The following is a 17569-nucleotide window of genomic DNA, read 5'->3' on the forward strand; positions in this document are numbered from 1 at the left end:
AGTATTTATGGGAAGAGCTCGATTCGCGGGTCTCAAAATTTTTTGATCGATTAGGTGGAAAATTCTCGGTCAAATTGGCAATTGGGGAGGGCGAACAAAAGATGCGATTTGGGTTAACTGTAATTTGCATCGATTACTGACTGGAAGACGCCGGTAATTTTGAAGACTCACAGTCATTTTCCGACAGTTAAAGGCTCTGCTTTGAACTGCCTGGTCTTGACCCTGAACTCCCATTGGTCGTTGGTCGGGGCGATGCGCACCACCTGGTGGCTGAAATTTTCTAGCTGCCCCGGTATTGCGGGCTCTAGTAGTACGTGATTAATTCTGGTGTGGGTGGCCATATTGTTGGTGAACAAAGACTTTCAAAAAAGCGGCTCGACGTGCTCATCAAAGCCTGCTCGGCCGTAAAATTGTTGCCGTTGCTCTATTCTGCTCTGTGCCCTAGCGTGTAGCTTTGGCCAAGTAAATCTTGCCCTTTTTGCGCCGCGAAATCCCCTGTCCGTCCTTGCGGGCGTAAAAACACGCACACTCGCCCAGGGCCACTCCAATCCTTTCAACTTTTGCTCGAGAGACACAATGCGAAACGCGAGACTCCAATGCTCCTCCAAACAGCCACGCACAATGGAATTGAAAATTTAGAGAGACAAACGCCGAAACAGAAAAAAATCATACCCACACAAGAGAAAGAACCCTCCCCTCTTCACTCCTTTTATTTCCTTTTTCGGCAAGAACTTATCGAAGAATATTTTCAGAAAAGTGAGAATCGGTGCTGAGTTTCAGTAAAATTTGGGAATGAAAGTCGCGCAGCTGCTCCTAGGCGCCGGCGTTTGGGCACAGCAAAATGCTCAAGGCGATTCTGAACATTACAGTGATTGCTCGACGGGCCACTGTTTCCCCGGTAATTTATTTTGGTTTTATTACGATTTCGATTAAATTGTGTGGTTATTTCATCATCGTTTCAGCCACTGGAGATCTATTAATTGGACGAGAAAGTAGATTATCCGCCACTTCGACATGTGGTCTCGAGGGCGAAGAAGGATTCTGCATCGTTTCAAATACAAACGGACAAGGTCCCTGTAAACAGTGTGATACCAGGCGGAAGTGGTCGCCGTCCGATCCATCAACCCACAATGCACATAATATCGAAAACATCATTGCCTTCAAGTCAGAGGTACAAAAAACCATTTCATAGCAAAGAAATCACGAATTTTTCTAAAGGATATCTCGCCGGCTTACGAAAGGCGTTGGTGGCAGTCCGAAAACGGCAAAGATGAAGTGTCGATTCAAGTCGATTTCGAAGCCGAATTCTTGTTCACCCACCTTATCATGACTTTCAAAACATTCCGACCCGCCTCCATGTCCGTTTACCGCTCCTCAGATAATGGCGCTAGTTGGAAACCTTACAGGTCAAGTTCAAAATCATTTCTGAAATCAAGGAAGAGATTCTCCAACTGAGAATCGATCGATTTTGAACTTGAAAATAGACATTTCGCAGAAGACTGCGCCAGTAGCTTTCCCGATGTTGAAGCGACCCCAAATCAAGATACCATCGATCAAGTCGTCTGTGATGATTCCTACGGCAAGAAAGTACCAACTACTAATGGCGAACTCGTACTCAAGGTAATATTCTAAGCGTATGATTATGCGCTTGAGTCAAAGGAGCTCGAGATAGATCAAAAGAGTATTCAGCTGATTTGTGAACTTTTTAAGCGTTTCCCAAGCTGTCATAAAATAAAATGTTATATTCATTGCCTCCTTATATAGACTTAGTAGGCAAAATACTAGGTAGACCATCATCAAAAAGGAAAATTTCGATGCTAATTTACAATTTTGAGCTCAAATCACAGATTTTGAATTAGTATGTTACGAAAAAATTACAGTTTTTCAAAAAAAACTTCAGGTTTTGGATCCCCAATTGACGGAATCAATGGACCCCTATTCGCCCGAAATCCGCGATTTGCTTCAAGTAACCAACATCCGAATCGACTTCCACGAGCTGCACACGCTTGGTGACGATCATATGGATAACTCCCACGACGCTACCAATAAATACTACTATGCCGTTTACAACTTAGGTAATGGGTGGCATCAAACGCCGCGCTAAAGTTCAACTCAAGTTTGCCAAATCGTTAATTATAACTTTATTTCGGCAAAATGAAATAACTCATACTTATACTCTATTCTAGTTCTTCGTGGGTCCTGTTTCTGCAATGGTCACGCCAGCCAGTGTGTGCCCAAGGACGACGAAATCGTCAACGCGGATGTTTATGGAAAGTGTAACTGTCAGCACGGAACTGCAGGTCTCAACTGCGAAAAGGTAAGAAACGAACGATCAAAAAAGATCATCAATTTTATTTCTAGTGTGCCGACTTCCATCATGACCAGCCTTGGATGCCCGCTCGAGCTAATCAAACCTTCGAGTGCAAACGTAAGTCTACGACTATGAGCGATTTAAAACGGCGTTACCCCTCGACGGATAATCATTTTGAAAGCAAAGCGTGAGGAAGTGGATTGTTTTTACGAGCGACTCTTCTTCTCACTCATGCTTGTTTCACCGTTTGATCGGGAAATGATTGTCCAAGAAGGAAAATGAATTGTAACGGAAGTTCTTTTCAGGATGCGAGTGTTACGGGCACGCCACCGAGTGTCACTTTGACCCGGCGGTTTACGAAGCTACGGATAGGACATCAGGAGGTGTCTGCGAAAACTGCAAGCACAACACGGAGGGACGCATGTGCGAACGATGCATTGAGGGATTTTACCAAGATCCACTCAAGAACATCAATGATCCCGTAAGTTTCGCAGAAATAAAAGAAAACTTGAAGTTCACCTAACTCGTAAAAAGTCAACTCCCGTATGTATCCTCCGAAAAATGGAGCACAGACAGGGCGGTAAACATAAGCATATCCTCATTTCAGCGATGAAGCCCCAGAGTCCAGGCCCAGACATGCTGGTGCCAGCAAAAGTAGCCACTCAAGCGTGACTCTTTTTTGAGGCGTCCGCTTAGGAACAATACTATTATCAACCGTAGCTTCTTTAGTTATAAGAAAATAATTGTTGACAACTCAAGCATCCGGAAATTTTTCCTTCTTTCCTTCTTCAACCTCTTTTCTTCAGGAAATCTGCGTCCCGTGCGATTGCGATCCCGCTGGTGTTGTTGGCGCTTGCGATCGTGCGACAATTCCCGGTCCAGATGGAACTGTTGCTGGTCGATGCCGATGCAAGGCAAATGTCATGGGCGAACGGTGTGACCAATGCAAACCCGGCTTCCACTCGTTGGATCCCAACAATCCCGACGGCTGCTCCCCTTGCGACTGCGACGATCGCGGCTCGGTGACCCGAGGCGGCTCTGTTTGCGATCCGCTCAACGGCCAGTGCCACTGTAAGAGCAATGTCACGGGAGGGCGCTGCGATACTTGCGCGCCGCACACATACGGCTTGAGCTCAGGTGACGCTGATGGCTGTAAAAAGTGCAGATGTGATATTGGTGGCTCGCTCAATCAAAACTGCAACACTGTTGACGGTAAAAAAGCCTCAAAATTCTGCTCTAAATATATTTCAAGGAAAATGTACTTGTCGACCAAACATCACTGGCCAGCGCTGTAACGATGTCAAGGAAGATCATTTCTTGCCTAATCCCTTCCTTGTAAGTCGAAAAAACCGAAAAGAGAATCAGCAAAACTTTTAATAATGCAATCAAAGTATTATTATTCAGTTTTGAGCTTTACCGCTAAAAGCAAGTTTCTCACGCGATATTCAATTGTTGTAAAAATCTCTTGGATATCGCTAAATACGGAAACCGACCTTCTTTTGAAGCGCAAACTTCAAAAATTCTTAACAAGCGAAAAAAATCAAAAAAAAAACAAAAAAGGGATAAAACAATGGATTTTAGGACACTATGGTCACTGGGCCAGATGGCCTCAACAGTGACGGGGTCGAGTTGATTCCGATCGTCTTGGCGCCCGTCGCCTACTATCCCCCTCAGCCGGTAAAGAATCTACCACAAACCCATAACATAAAAAAAAACAACCCATAAACCAACCCATATTCCAAACTTTCGTTTTCGACAAAAACATAAACCAAACCGGCCATTTCAAACAACCAAATCTCATCTTTTTGGGGAACTCATTCGGGGAATTTCATTAAAAAATAATAAAATAAGATCATCAACCAAAAAACCGCTTTATCCGCTTTACTCATGCTCTAACATAACATTTCGGTGTCATCAAAAACAAACTCGATCGTAAAATTGATTTGTAGACGTCTGGTTTCAACGAGGATCCTAATGAGTACTACGACGGGTACCCTCATTATTCTCGTCCAATTTCTGATAGCTACTCTCTCTGTAAGTATTTTCTTGCAGAACCAATCTTTCAATGTATGAGTAGCCAATCATGGATCCACCTACGGCTATGAAAACATCAACCAGTACGTTCCAGCCCGACCAGGCACTTCTGTTCTCTTTGAAGTCGGAGATCTCCCTCGATCGTTGCCTTATTCTCTTCATTTGAAAATCTCTCCACAGGTACAAAAACAAAAATATCATTCTCTGGGGATTTTAAATTTGTGATTTCTTCTTTATTTTGATCGTTTCATTATAAAATTATCAGGCTCCTGATCGTATCAGACGTGAAGTCCAGGATACGAAGGTAATGTATCTAGTTGCTCATCGCAAAAAAAACAGCATAAATATTTCTGACAACAGAAATCTTCATTCGACGCATTGTCTTTCGTTTTCTAATAGGTTTGCTTGTAGAAGAAAATAAAAGCGAGGCCGCTGTTTTTATCAAAAGCAAAAATATTGAAAATGAAACAGACATGCACCAGAAAATTCTTGACCAAATTTTCAAAAAGCCCTCTTTTAGAAAAAAATCCAAAAGAGAAATGAATGCACCCAAACTTGGACACAATTTCATCGGTTTCAAGTTTGGTGCCGAGATTCTTAATTGAATCGAGAGCATTCTTTTTTTGGATATATTTGCTAATGAAATTCTAGCTTTTGTTAAAACTCTTTCTAGGGAGGAAACTGGTCTCCAGTCGAAGTTGAAATCATTCGACCTCCAACGGACACTCGTGACATTGATAGTCCCTGCTTCAACTCGAAACCCGAGGATGATTCGTGGACAGCTACTATTCCCACTGATGAGCCACTCGTTGCTCTCGGAAAAGACAAGTACACCTGCCTCGAGACCGATGCCGACAAAGGAACCGTGACTCCCTACAAGTTCAAAATCACTCTTCCAAAAACTAACAACTATGGAGATGATGAAGAGGACGACAACAAGATTTTCTGGATCGAACGACTCCAACTTGTTCCAAAACTTGACACTGAAAACGGCTACCCTGGATTCAAGGAAGAATTCAATGCTGAAGCCCCTAAGCTTATCAGTAAGTTATACTCTCCAATTCTTCTCCTAATTTGATTTCAGCTGCATACGAGAAGTGCATGTTAAACACAATGGATCTTCCAGATGTTGGTGTTCTCGAAAAAGACTGCGACGCAATGACTTATTCAATTTCCTCTTGGTTCCACCAAGGCGCGAAATCATGTGACTGCGACCAGACTGGTTCTATTTCTCGCTCTTGTGATCCTTCCGGTGGTCAGTGCGAGTGCCGAGAAGGTGTTACTGGCAGAACTTGCAACCAGTGCGCGGCTGGCTTCTTTGGCTTCTCACACACCGGCTGCCAAGTTTGCGATTGCAACAGACGCGGAACTGTCAACCAGAGCCAATTCTGCGAACAACAATCCGGCCAGTGCCAGTGCTTGGACGGCGTTGGCGGGCGACAGTGCGATCGATGCTTGCCTGGCTTCTATGACTTCCCCAACTGCAAAAAGTGCGAATGCAACGGACACGCGAACGAATGCGATTCCGTCACTGGCGAATGCTTGAACTGCGCTCATGACACCACAGGTCCCAATTGCGAGCAATGCGCAGATGGCTACTACGGTGATCCGACTTCAGTAACCAACAGCCAGTGTTCTCAATGTCTTTGCCCCGACGGGCCAAAATCTAATCGACAGTTTGCCGACACTTGCAGTTTGTCTCGAATGCGAGGAAGCTCCAACCGTGAAGATGAGCAGCGAGGACCACGACCTTCAGTCGTCATGTGCAATTGTAATCCAGGCTACCAGGGGCTTCAGTGCGAGCAGTGTGCGCCTGGGCATTTTGGAAACCCAATGGAGCCATTTGGAAGCTGCAATCCTTGCGAGTGCAACGGAAACATCGATACTTCGGATCCAGATGCCTGCGACGCTAGAACTGGAGAATGCCTCAAGTGCTTGTACAACAGAGGCGGCGCTGACTGTAGCGAGTGTGCCGATGGATATTATGAGCAGCCGAATGCCGATGGAACTGACTTTACTTGTGTTCCATGCGGATGCGACGAGCGGGGAAGAGATCCTTTTGTTGGAAACACTGTAAGTCCACGACTATAAGTCTTAGACCTATTAACTAACTGAAAATTCTAGTGCGACAAGAAAACTGGCCAATGCGCTTGTTTGGACAAAGTAGAAGGCCGAACTTGCAACTCCTGCCGAAACAACTTCTTCGATCTTGCTAATGCTGTTGACAACGGAGGCTGCCAAGCTTGCGGCTGTGATCCAGAAAACTCAAAGGACATCTCCGGCGAGCAGCCTTGCGATATGGTGAGTATATTTCGAGAAATTTTAGCATCTAACTAATATGGTAGTTATAAATGTTAGCAATTGAATGGAGCAAGTTTTATGTGACACTCGCGGTTGCTCATATAAAATGGTCAAAATTACGGCCATTAAAGCTCGATTGCTTTGATGGCCTGTCAGCCTGCCAAGCTCGTGCTCGCTAGCTGACAATTTACCCGTTCAAAATAAATCCTAAACATTCCTCAACAATCAAACTTTTATTTAATGCACCCGCTTGTTTCTGCATTTAGACATGCTGCATGTCACGTGCCAAAGAAACTATAATTCAAATAAATTAGGAAAAATTTCAGACTTACAACTTTAATTAAGGTTACTGGCCAATGTCGATGCAAAGATGGATTCGGCGGTCGCGACTGCAAATCTTGTGAAAAGGGCTACTACGGCGATCCCAAAATCGGAAAATGCGAGGCCTGTGACTGTGACCCAAGCGGTGTGCATGATCCCTTTGCCTGCAATGCATGGACTGGTCAATGCGAGTGCAAGCCTGGAATCGGTGGACAGCATTGTGATCGATGTGAACGAGGCTACCACGGAATCGCTCCTGATTGTGAACCCTGCGGCGAGTGCTTCGACAGTTGGGACGGAATCATCGGAGAACTAATCGACGAAACTAAAGCCGTCCTTGCCACTGTGGATAATATTCGGGACAATGGTGTTACAGGTAAAAATATTTATCTTTTCGAAAATATCTAACTCTCATTATTCAGGAGTTTACAAAGCGGAATTCGACCAAATCGCAGCCAACCTTGCTAATGCTCGCGACACTCTTTCTCAAAACGAAGAAATGAACCAGCTCGAGCGATTCATGGCTGAAATCGAATCAGAGACGAATTTGGGACACAGCCGTCTTGATGACATCAAGGACTCATTTGGAGACATCAACGCCCTCGATCAGCGACAAAAACAGCAACTCGCCATTTTGAAGGAAGAAATGGACAGCAGAAGACTTGAACTTGCTGAACTTACTTCTGCCTTGGACGAAGCTGAAGATAAGGATCCTCATGTTCTTTGGGGACGAATCAAGCAAGCTGTTGCTGATGCTGCCAAATATGAAATCCTCGCTAAGGTATTTTCAATTAATTCACTTCAAAAACTCATAATTTTCTTAGAAAGCTGTTGGTGTTTTCCATAATGCCGATGATCCCAAAACCAATTTCCTCCTTGCTTCCAAGAATATCCGCGAGTCCGTTGTCCAAGGAATGAACCAGCGAGAAGAAGAATTCCAGCAGAAATCGCAAGAACTTGATATTCTCATCGATGATGTCGAACCAAAGATTCGGGAGCTTTCGATTGGCGAGATCAACCAAGCTGTCTGCGGCGCCTACACTGAAGACTGCGATGAAGTCTGTGGTGGCGCTCAGTGTTTGACCTCCAACGGAAAGGTAAAAATTTTCACATTAAACTAAATCTATCAAAAATATCAGCAACACTGCGGAAACGCCAACTACGACGTTTTCAACCGAGGCCCACGAGTCAACACCTGTGAAGAGTCAGCTTATCAAATCTCTGTTTCTGCTAAAACTCACGCTGAAAACGCTCAAAAGCGACTTGAAGACATCCGAGAAAAAGTCGATGAAGCTCTCAATGACACTAAAGAGGTCCGCGAGGATGCTTTGGGAGCAAAGGAAGCTGCTGAGAAAGTCCGACAGAAGGTAGAACTCATTGATCTTTCCAATTTTCTTACTTTTCCATAGGCAACTGATGTCGAAAAGAACATCCGCGAGTACACTGATCGAATCATCAACTTGGTGGAAGAAATCGAAGACTTCCTCTCAGCTGATGAGCATACCGATCCCGAAGACATCCTCAAGGTCGCCAAGCAAGTTCTTGCGATTGAACTTCCAGACTCGAACAAGATCAACGAGCTCAAGGAGAAAATGAACTCACTCAGCATTCGACCTAGCGATTCTAGCTCTCCTGATGATAATCTTTCCCTCACTGCGGTTACGTCCATCGCTCAAAAGGCTACAAAGGTCTTGCGAGAGGCTCAAGAGCTCTCCGACAAGGTAAGAGTTGGAAAAACGATCAGAAGTTATATTTTGATAAAAGGTGAACCGAGCCGCTGACAACTTTGACCTGAAAGAGTCAAACTGCAATGAGGCAACAGGAAAGAACCTCGAGGCGAATGAGGTTAACGACGCTGCCAAAATCAAGATCGCAGAAACGACCACCCTGATCGAAGATTTGAAACTCAAGCTTGCTGAACTTGCAGGCCTCGTCGACGACCAGACCATCCAGCAAAAGCGTACTCAGCTCAACAACAAGATCACTGAATCGAACAGCAACATTGTCATGGCCACTGAAGAATTGACAGAAGCAGACGAGCTGTTCGAAGAATTCCGACCTCGATACGAAGAATTCAAAAACAGCGGCGATCGAGACTACGCGATTGAATTTACTGACAAAGTTGATGAGCTTAGGCACACACAGGATAGCGCCAAGGACTTGGAGGCGAATGTCGGCCAGCTTTTAGAAGACGTGAAGGAGTGGCACAAGAAACTCCAGGATCTCAAGGAGAAATACGAGAAAGTCAAGGAAGAAGTCAACACGAGCACGGTAAGAGACTGAGTAAAAATACTTGGTAGAATAAACTCAAAATTCAGACAAACTTGGGCGAGCTGAAACAGCGAGCCGAGAGTGTCCGCAAGAACATCTACCAGAAACTGTACAATCCTGAACAATGCGGCAACTAAGTCCGTTTACCACGCGTACCGCTGCACCTCAATTTCAAAAAACAACCACATCTCGTCAACAAAAAATTCGGTCAATTATTCGCTACTACCACTATCTTGCCATTTTCCGAAAAAAAGGGAAAATGGTCTAAAAGTTTGGTCAGATGAGACTGGCCTATCAAAAAAGTATCAAAATATCGTTTTACCCAACTCTTCTTGAAATTTAACTATTGGAATAATTTATTGTCGAAGATAGCTCTGTCTCAGCGAGCGCTATCTTTACTGTAACAACTGGAAACACAGCCCTTGTAATTCTCCCCACAACAAACTAACCACATGTGTGTTCAACACCGCAATATTACGTAATACTCGGATAAAGAACAGATTTCATTGAAAAACAAACAAAAACACTCTTTGCACTACAGCATAAGCCGGTTTTTTGGTTTTCTGACAAAAAACAAAATTGTCCAACTTCCTATACATTATTCCTTTTCTTAGCCAACCAAATTTTAGAGAAAATTTATCCATAAATCTAAATACCGAACGGAGCTTTCTGATTGGGTGTCGAATGCCCCAAAAAAAAACTACTGCACCTACCCCTCTTACGCCTTAGAATTTTCAAAAAAAAAGTTGCATTGTATCTGTTTATATATGAATTCATCTCAACCCCGTGGCGACTATCCGATCAGAACGGTTTACTCGACAGTTCAAGCGTTTTCTGTACTCTACCTCACTAACTGTTTTGGACTAAGCATGTTGATTTACAGAGACCAACAATAAACGAAATCGCGCAGAGAGCATCTCTAATTCTCTTCTTCCTTTATAAAAAAAACATTAGCAGGCTACTTAAAGACAGCATCAAATCATCAGTACTGTTATATTCTTGAGCTTTATTATCAACGCTTTGGAGTCAGAGGATCAAAAACATCATCGTGTAGCGAAACCGGTGTCCCCGGTGTCCGAATCGATGTAATTTTCGTTGAGACATTCGGGCTCTGTACAAATGGTGATATCTGCATCTTTGACGTGCGTCTTCGTGAGCTCGAGAACTTAAAATGAATTAATCCCTTTTCTTACTTCTTATCTCCTCTTACCCTGGATAAAATAAAACTAGATGGCCGAGAAGCAGATTTTCGTTTTAGATACTCGACAAACTCAACCCGAAACTTTTTGCCAAGAAGAGAATAAAGCACCGGATTGAGCACGGGCATCAATAGAATGAACTGTTCTTTCGCAGGGTTAGTTTTGATTACGTACAGTTTCATAATATCCATTACTGACCCCAAGGACCTGAGAATATCTTCAATCGTTTACAGTTGCTATGTCCAAGAGGAAAATTGAATAATCGCACCACAAGCCAAGCAACGTGCGGTAACAGAGATACAGTCGTGCCCACAAAGAAAAATATAAAGGTATATTCGACAAGAAGATTATTGAAGGAGCGAATGCCCATTTTTATCAACGATTTCTTCGAAATAGCCACGTCACGCATAATGCTACAGTAGCAGAATATGACAGTCATCTAAATTTATTGAATAATATCCAGCCAATCTGTTTTAATTACCCAAGGAATAATGAACACTGAAAAGAGAGAGAAAAACCGATACCAGGTTTCTGTCGAGTTCATGGGCTTTTCGCAAATACTTAGCGTATTGTTACTGTTCAAGAAGGTTCAAAATTATGCGAAAGATTATAGACTATAAGCAAGTTATTCAATAGCGATTCTCGGCATTGATTTCGCCCGTCTGCCTATACAAGCAATCGGTAGCGTCAAAACGTGTCGTCTCAAGGATGCGCTTACATTCGCCCTTGCTCAGCAACGTCCACTTGACCTTGCATGTTCCATCTTCGAAGTCGCTCAAAATAAAGACAGGCATCGTCCATGTTATTGAAAGGATAATCGAACTACATGCCATGACAAAGAAGCGCTGCCAGCTTTTAATCGAGATTCATTGCCATTTTTGACCGACTTTTGCGGTCGTCATTGAATCTCTTCCTTGATTCCGCTCTACTCATCAGTTTTTTAAATGAAATAGCGCGATCAATAGCCATCGCTGAGATACAGTAAACACTAATTGTTGCTTTGAAGAGTCAATCAAATGATAATTAGTGAATTATTTATCGTTATAGCTTGAACCAGGGTTCAAAATCACCTCACCTAAAGGTGCACCTTGTTCAATTTAGGTGAGGTGCAAATTGTCACCTCACCCACCTCACCTAAAATTTTTCAGATTTAAGCTTTTTTAGGTGCACCTAAAAGGTGCACCTTTTTTGAAATCATCACCTCACCCACCTCACCTAAAACTTTGAAGATTTGGGCCTTTTCTAGGTGCACCTAAAGGTGCACCTTTTTTGTGATCATCACCTCACCTCACCTCACCTAGGAATGTTTTGATTTTAGGTGCACCTTTTTTCTCGGTGAGTTGTTTTAAAGTTTGAAATTAAAACTTAGCTGTTGATTTCGAGTTGTTTGGTTATACCCGGCATTTTTTTACTGGGCAACCCGCAGATTTTTCAACGGATTACTCGCGCGTAGAGCAGAGTTCGAAATTTGTTGGCAGTACTGCCACGACTGCCACTGGCAGCTGCCAATTTCGGCAGTCACTTGGCAAGAGCAGCTACAAGAGACTACCCGCGGAGAGTCTTTTCACGGGCTACCCGCTCTACTAGTTTTATCATTTCTGCCGAGTAGCTCGCGATTACCCGCAACCCTTTTTCTCGAGGCAATCAGACGAGCGAATTTTCTTCTTTCTAGGCGAAATTTTCGCGAGTAGCTCGCGATTATCCTTTACCCATATACTCGATCTACTCGCGCGGAGACTCGCAGAAAAATCTGCGGATTACCCGGAAGAAATTTGAGAGTAACTTCAAAGGACTTGAAATCGAAGTCAGGAGCAAAATCCGTGCCCACACTTGATCAATTATCACCTAAATTTCACCCACCTCACCTAAAAAAACTTTCAAAATCCGTCTTTTTAGGTGCACCTAAAAGGTGCACCCTTTTTCAGAATATCACCTCACCCACCTCACCTAAAATTTTTCAAAAATTGGCTTTTTTAGGTGCACCTAAAAGGTGCACCTTTTTCCAATCTATCACCTCACCCACCTCACCTAAAATTTTTCAGATTTGGGACTTTTTTAGGTGCACCTAAAGGTGCACCTTTTTTGTAATCGTCACCTCATCTCACCTCACCTAAAAACTAGGTGATTTTGAACCCTGGCTTGAACTCTTTTCCTAATAATTGAGTTGCTCCTAATCGCATTCTACAGGCGGCCAAACTCGTGATTTTATGTCGACTACTCGTTCTATTTTCTGAACTTTGAGTTCGCCATTGAATTCGATTAAAATAGTTTTATCATAATTTAAATTACGAACTCGTTCTCGATAAGCGCCATCAACAAAAGCATCAGGTCGTTAAAAGCTTTCAAATTGATTAAATTAGGAATTAATTTCTCTTTCCGATCGATTTACCAAGGAAGAGGATGAATGCAGTGTACATCTTGCAACTCTTCCAATTAAGCAACGTGATGAAAATGACGATTCCGTTGAGCGGGACGCCCAGTATTGTTGCAATGGAAGCTGTCCATATTGGAATTTTGTCTTCTGTCTGGGAAAGAAGCGGGTTCTCGGAAGAGTCGAGATCGTCGAAGTTGAATGAAGCAAAAAGATCATCAGGAATCGGAGCTTTGAATAAATGTCTGATAAAGGATCGACAAAAATATATTCTTGCGACGATAAAATCTCGCTAAAATCCTTTTCCATAATATTCATCGCAAGTACAGACATCGTCAAAGGAAGCTTCAGTCATAATTCTATTTTCTCTTTATCTTTCTTCTTGTCTTCGAAAACATTCTCTCTTCCTTTTGAATATTTGTTGTTTGAATCGTTTTCTCTTATTTTCAAATTTTTCAGTCCTCAAAACGAGCCGTATCAAAACGCGCCAGCCACAACAAAATAATGATCCTGCTCTCTTCTGCCTACTCGCCAGTATGCTTTTTCTCTATTTTCATAATGGCTGTTGCAATCAACCAAATAATCAAACAATTTAACCTTCAGTATGCCGGTGTACTGATTGTCTTGGGGAAATAATTCACTTGTCTATTTTTCGAAAAAACGAAGAAGTTTTGAATTTTACGGGTTTGGAGCCTCGATCTATCTTTCTCAGTCGGAAGCCAAAGTCATTAAAATATTTAAGATCTGGGATCAATCAATCTTTATAACTTCGAAACTGTAATAAATCACACATCATTATTGCTTCCATTATCGATTCAAAGCTTTTGTTTTTTGTAATTTATTATTGAATCTGAAGATAATAATAATAATAATAGCAATAATAGTAAATCTAGATCTTGAAGCTAGATAATGGCAGTGCAAGAGGTGGTAGAATATAATTTAAATTTCGGAAATTCATTTTTCGGAATACATTTTTTGAATAAGCTAGTTTTTCTTCTTCAGCCACTTTTGATACAGAATCGGCTGAGAGGCGATGTGGGAAGCTCGAGTTCGGAAACAAGAATCTCTTTGAGTTTGGCTGAGATCTTCTGCGCAGAATTTCGGGTGCCACGGATGGACCAAACTTGCGGCATTTGCCCGCATGATATCCTGAAAATACGAATTTGATTCTGATTTATCTATTCTTGAACATATGTAGCACGTGATATGTTTAAAATAAATTCGCCTCCTTTATCAATTATTCAAAGAGACAGGGCTCTTTTCCAAAATTGACGTTTATCCTCATCAGCGGAATAGAAAGTAATCGTCTTACCTTTCCCTTTGCAACAAAATTTGTAACTAGATGGACGTCTTCTAATCCCCAGCCATGAAGACTCTGATCGAAGCCACCAGATTCAAGGAAATCGGCTTGGTAAAGAGAAACCATTCCAAAACCGTATTCTCGCCAGAAGCCTTCCCGCTCGGAAATGTGAAAGTTTCCCTTTTTCAGAGTCGAAGCTGGATCGTATTTGGAAAAGACTGTCGGATAGAAGGCCACTTCTCCTTGGACTGTAAATTGACGGATGTGGCGGAGAGTTTCGGTGTTGAATACCATGTCGATATCGCAGAAGAACAACAAATCATCGTGTTCGCATGCTTGGGCCCCGGTTTGGAGGCCTTTTCCGCGGCTGAATTCCCCGTGTTCTCTAAAAATCATTTATTTTCTCCAAAAAATTAGAGAGAGCTGACCTAAGGAGCTTGATTTCTGTATTAGATATTTTCTCCTGGTAATTTTTGAGTTCATCTTTCAACGCTTCGAATTCAGCATTCGATGCGGGAAAATCAACAATGATCAAATTGAGAAGCTCATGGTGATGCTTGACTAGAGAGGAATATGTCTTCATGAATCTATGCAAGGCATCTGATCGACCAGTCAGCGGAACGATAATATTCACGGTAATTTCATCGATGACGTTTTTACATAAAGCCGGGTTTTTCTCCTTTTCGTTCTGAGTTATGCATTTTTGGATGCGGCTTTTAGAAAGAAGGACTGGCTCGTAATAGAAAGGTCGATTGAGAAATGATCTTCTAACACGGACACTAAAATAAACGTTTAGAAATTTCCTACTCAAGCTTTTCAGATAGCGAGTCTTTTCATCCTATCTCTGATTGGTCAATTTTTGAGCTCAGCTAATTTTGGTGCAAAATAAAAATGATCGCTATCCTTAGGAGCTGCTGTTAGTTCTGTGAACTTACCTGTTTGACACAGTTTGTTGAATCTGTTTTCCATTCTCCAGATGATTGTGTCTGACAATAATTGTCCCGACAAGCTCAGAAGAAGTTTCCGTCAGTCGGTGATACATTTCCGGAACTTGAATTCGCGTTATTTTTCCTCCAAGACCGAGTCGTTTGTAGATTGACTTCGCACTTTCACGAGCTGCGGAACTGATGACATCGACCCAGTAAGGCTGGAGTTTGTGTGTGCTTGTGCGAAAGGAGAAGAACTTTCCGCTGGAAAATTGATCCCAAATGTCTGTTCTATTTAGCCCATTGGGGATGCCGACGGCGCTCTGTGATTGCTCTCTAAATTTTTTTGTCATGAAAAATACCAGAAAAACATTTACTTTTCATTGAGGAGATCTGTCATGAGAGCACGTTCCATTTCGACTTGAGTCGTTTTCGCGATCAAATCCGAGATGGACGCGATTTTGAAAGCTCTGTGAATTTCGAACTGATACTGAGGCTCTTTGTTCGGATGATAAGTAGCAATGGACCCAGCTGCGAGATCAGAAAAGTACCGAAGCCGCTCTTCTTCGGTTTGCTTGTTGTAGCCATAGTTTTGCTTGAAAAGGCGATTCGCTTCGTAGGCTTTGATGCATGAGATCTGCAACCGCTCCTGAAAATTCGATATTAACAAAGTTTTTTAACTGAAAAAGCACCTGAATGCAGCGCCCAAGTTCCAAATCCTCATGCTCAGTGTATAGGCGTTTGAGGCAAGAAGGAAGATGCGGACTAAGATTTCTCAAGAGCTCACGTGACATCACTATCCCAGGCCCTCCCATACAATAAGTCATTTCTTCTTCGACATAGTCCCCGTCGTCTTTTCCAAAGCCAGGGGAGCCGATGTACAGTTTATCTGATGGATCGAGTCTAAAATTAAAAATACAGATTTAAAATCTTTTATTGATTGTTTTTTAAACCGTCTAAGAAGCTTTTCAAGGATCGGCCAACTGATGTAAGCATCATCGTCTAATCGCATAAACCAGTCGTATTCTTCCAAATGATGCTCGGCCAGATAGCGCATCATCGAGAACGACTTGCGCTGCGGGGGGATAAACATTGTCCGCGACGCCCGGCAGAGCGACGATGTTCACCCCGTCAACGCTGCCACTCTCTGCCGCGAAAATTTCAACCTTGATCTTCGCGCTTGGATTCTTCACGCGAACTGCTTCTGCCCAAGTTTGAACAGCGGCCAGAGCTCGGTTGTCGAGATATTTTCCCGCCGACATCATGGCTACGTAAAGGAAGCCAGAAGAAGTACGTGATTTTTGAACATATCGATTTTCCGCGTAGTCTTCTGGCCATCTTAGAAATCATTGAAAAGCTTAAAAAGAAAGGGGATTTCTTACTTGTAAATTTCTATAGTTTTATTCTGAGCAGCATGTTTCTTCAATATTCTCCTATGATGGATACTCCCAGCACTTTGTTTATAAATACACGGTCTTGGAAGAAGCGTCTGACCGAGAAATCCCAGCGTGTATCCAACCACCACCCCGACAATTACTGGAAAGAGCCATCTGTAGAAGTAGCGAGTTGTGAGCATCCCGCTCACCACCTGAAAATCATAATTTTTTTTTCTCTATTTCTTAGTTTGTATTTATTTCGCACTCTACTCCCAACTGAGAAAGGTGGATTTTGGCATCACTTGGCAGGGGGATTAAGAATTTATCCAGATGTAATAGGATGCTGATGCATTTTTTACATCTCTCTCTCTCTCTCTCTCTTCCTCTTTCCATGCAAATTCATAGTAGAAAAATTGTTCAATTCAGCTTTTTTGTCACATATTTTTTCTTTCTTTTTTTTGAAAATTCTTACCGCTTTTATCAATTTTTTTTTTAATTTTAAAAAAGACAAAATATCAAAAAACTCTTACTTTCTTTTTCCCGGAGTTGAACTGTATGTCTCGATCTATTTTCCCGACCGAAAATGAAAGAGGAAAAGACAAATCAATAAAGCACTTCAAAGTGTGACTCGAGAAATACCTTAGAACTTGCATTAGAACTTGTCCGTTTCTCCCTTTTCTCCTCTTTTCCCTGCTCCATCTTATGTTTTTATCGCAGTCGGCTATTGAAAATTTTCAATCGAATCTCAATTACTCTCGAGGACGGCTTCATGTTCTAGCACTTGAGAATTCTCTCTCTTTCTTTCTCTCTTTTTTCAAAACCTTTTTTCAAAAACTTATTGTTTTGGCGCCCCATTTACTTTCTAAACAGAGCGAAGCCCCAGGCGCGTGCTACGGATTACTGTAGTCTAACCACAACTTCTCACACGTCCCATTACTCTCACTTTTTATTACATCACTACTTCATCCTCTTTTCCAAAAAGCAATGCAAATTAATTCATAGCGCGAATTCGAATCGGCGCGGGAATCAAGCTAATTACCTTATTATTCATTTCGCCAGTTCTTTTCTCTGTTTTATTTTTGTCCGGCTGATCTAACCGGGGGAGATAACAACCGGTGCTACAAACGAAACCTGAGCGCTCCCAGATCAGCCCTCAAAT

The 17569-nt window shown here is 42.5% G+C and overlaps 2 protein-coding genes and 1 long non-coding RNA gene across 4 annotated transcripts; 1 reads left to right on the top strand and 2 right to left on the bottom strand.

Annotated features, from left to right (window-relative positions):
- Positions 1–714: 714 nt before the first annotated feature.
- Positions 715–10152, top strand: LOC145700076 (laminin subunit beta-1-like). Of its 2 annotated transcripts, XM_081777336.1 has the most exons (23): positions 715–898; positions 963–1171; positions 1219–1406; positions 1485–1620; positions 1901–2075; positions 2187–2317; positions 2362–2428; positions 2617–2792; positions 3118–3523; positions 3564–3646; positions 3893–3988; positions 4261–4345; positions 4389–4525; positions 5019–5388; positions 5430–6418; positions 6470–6646; positions 6992–7343; positions 7390–7748; positions 7792–8064; positions 8107–8334; positions 8377–8688; positions 8732–9238; positions 9286–10152. In XM_081777336.1, the coding sequence occupies exons 1-23, from the start codon at positions 793–795 to the stop codon at positions 9373–9375; spliced, it is 5652 nt and encodes a 1883-aa protein (XP_081633462.1). In that variant the 5' UTR covers positions 715–792; the 3' UTR covers positions 9376–10152. The 2 variants fall into 2 exon arrangements, with proteins under 2 accessions (XP_081633462.1, XP_081633463.1); XM_081777337.1 differs by lacking the exon at positions 3893–3988.
- A 2434-nt stretch (positions 10153–12586) lies between these two features.
- LOC145700229 (uncharacterized) lies at positions 12587–13048 on the bottom strand. Its single transcript, XR_014134177.1, has 3 exons — positions 12827–13048; positions 12731–12776; positions 12587–12660 (listed from the first exon to the last, which is right to left on the bottom strand). It is a non-coding gene; the product is annotated as an uncharacterized LOC145700229 (long non-coding RNA).
- Positions 13049–13687: 639 nt separating this feature from the next.
- LOC145698972 (chondroitin sulfate synthase 3-like) lies at positions 13688–17252 on the bottom strand. Its single transcript, XM_081776213.1, is given in 10 exon segments — positions 13688–13957; positions 14121–14493; positions 14537–14887; positions 15044–15370; positions 15412–15683; positions 15727–15937; positions 15988–16118; positions 16120–16372; positions 16417–16622; positions 17050–17252. Coding segments are annotated over 10 exon segments (2349 nt in total). The 5' UTR covers positions 17110–17252; the 3' UTR covers positions 13688–13792.
- Between the last annotated feature and the right edge of the window lie 317 nt (positions 17253–17569).

This window comes from Oikopleura dioica, chromosome 2 (assembly GCF_907165135.1).
Source record: "Oikopleura dioica chromosome 2, OKI2018_I68_1.0, whole genome shotgun sequence".
NCBI classification, from domain to species: Eukaryota; Metazoa; Chordata; class Appendicularia; order Copelata; family Oikopleuridae; genus Oikopleura; species Oikopleura dioica.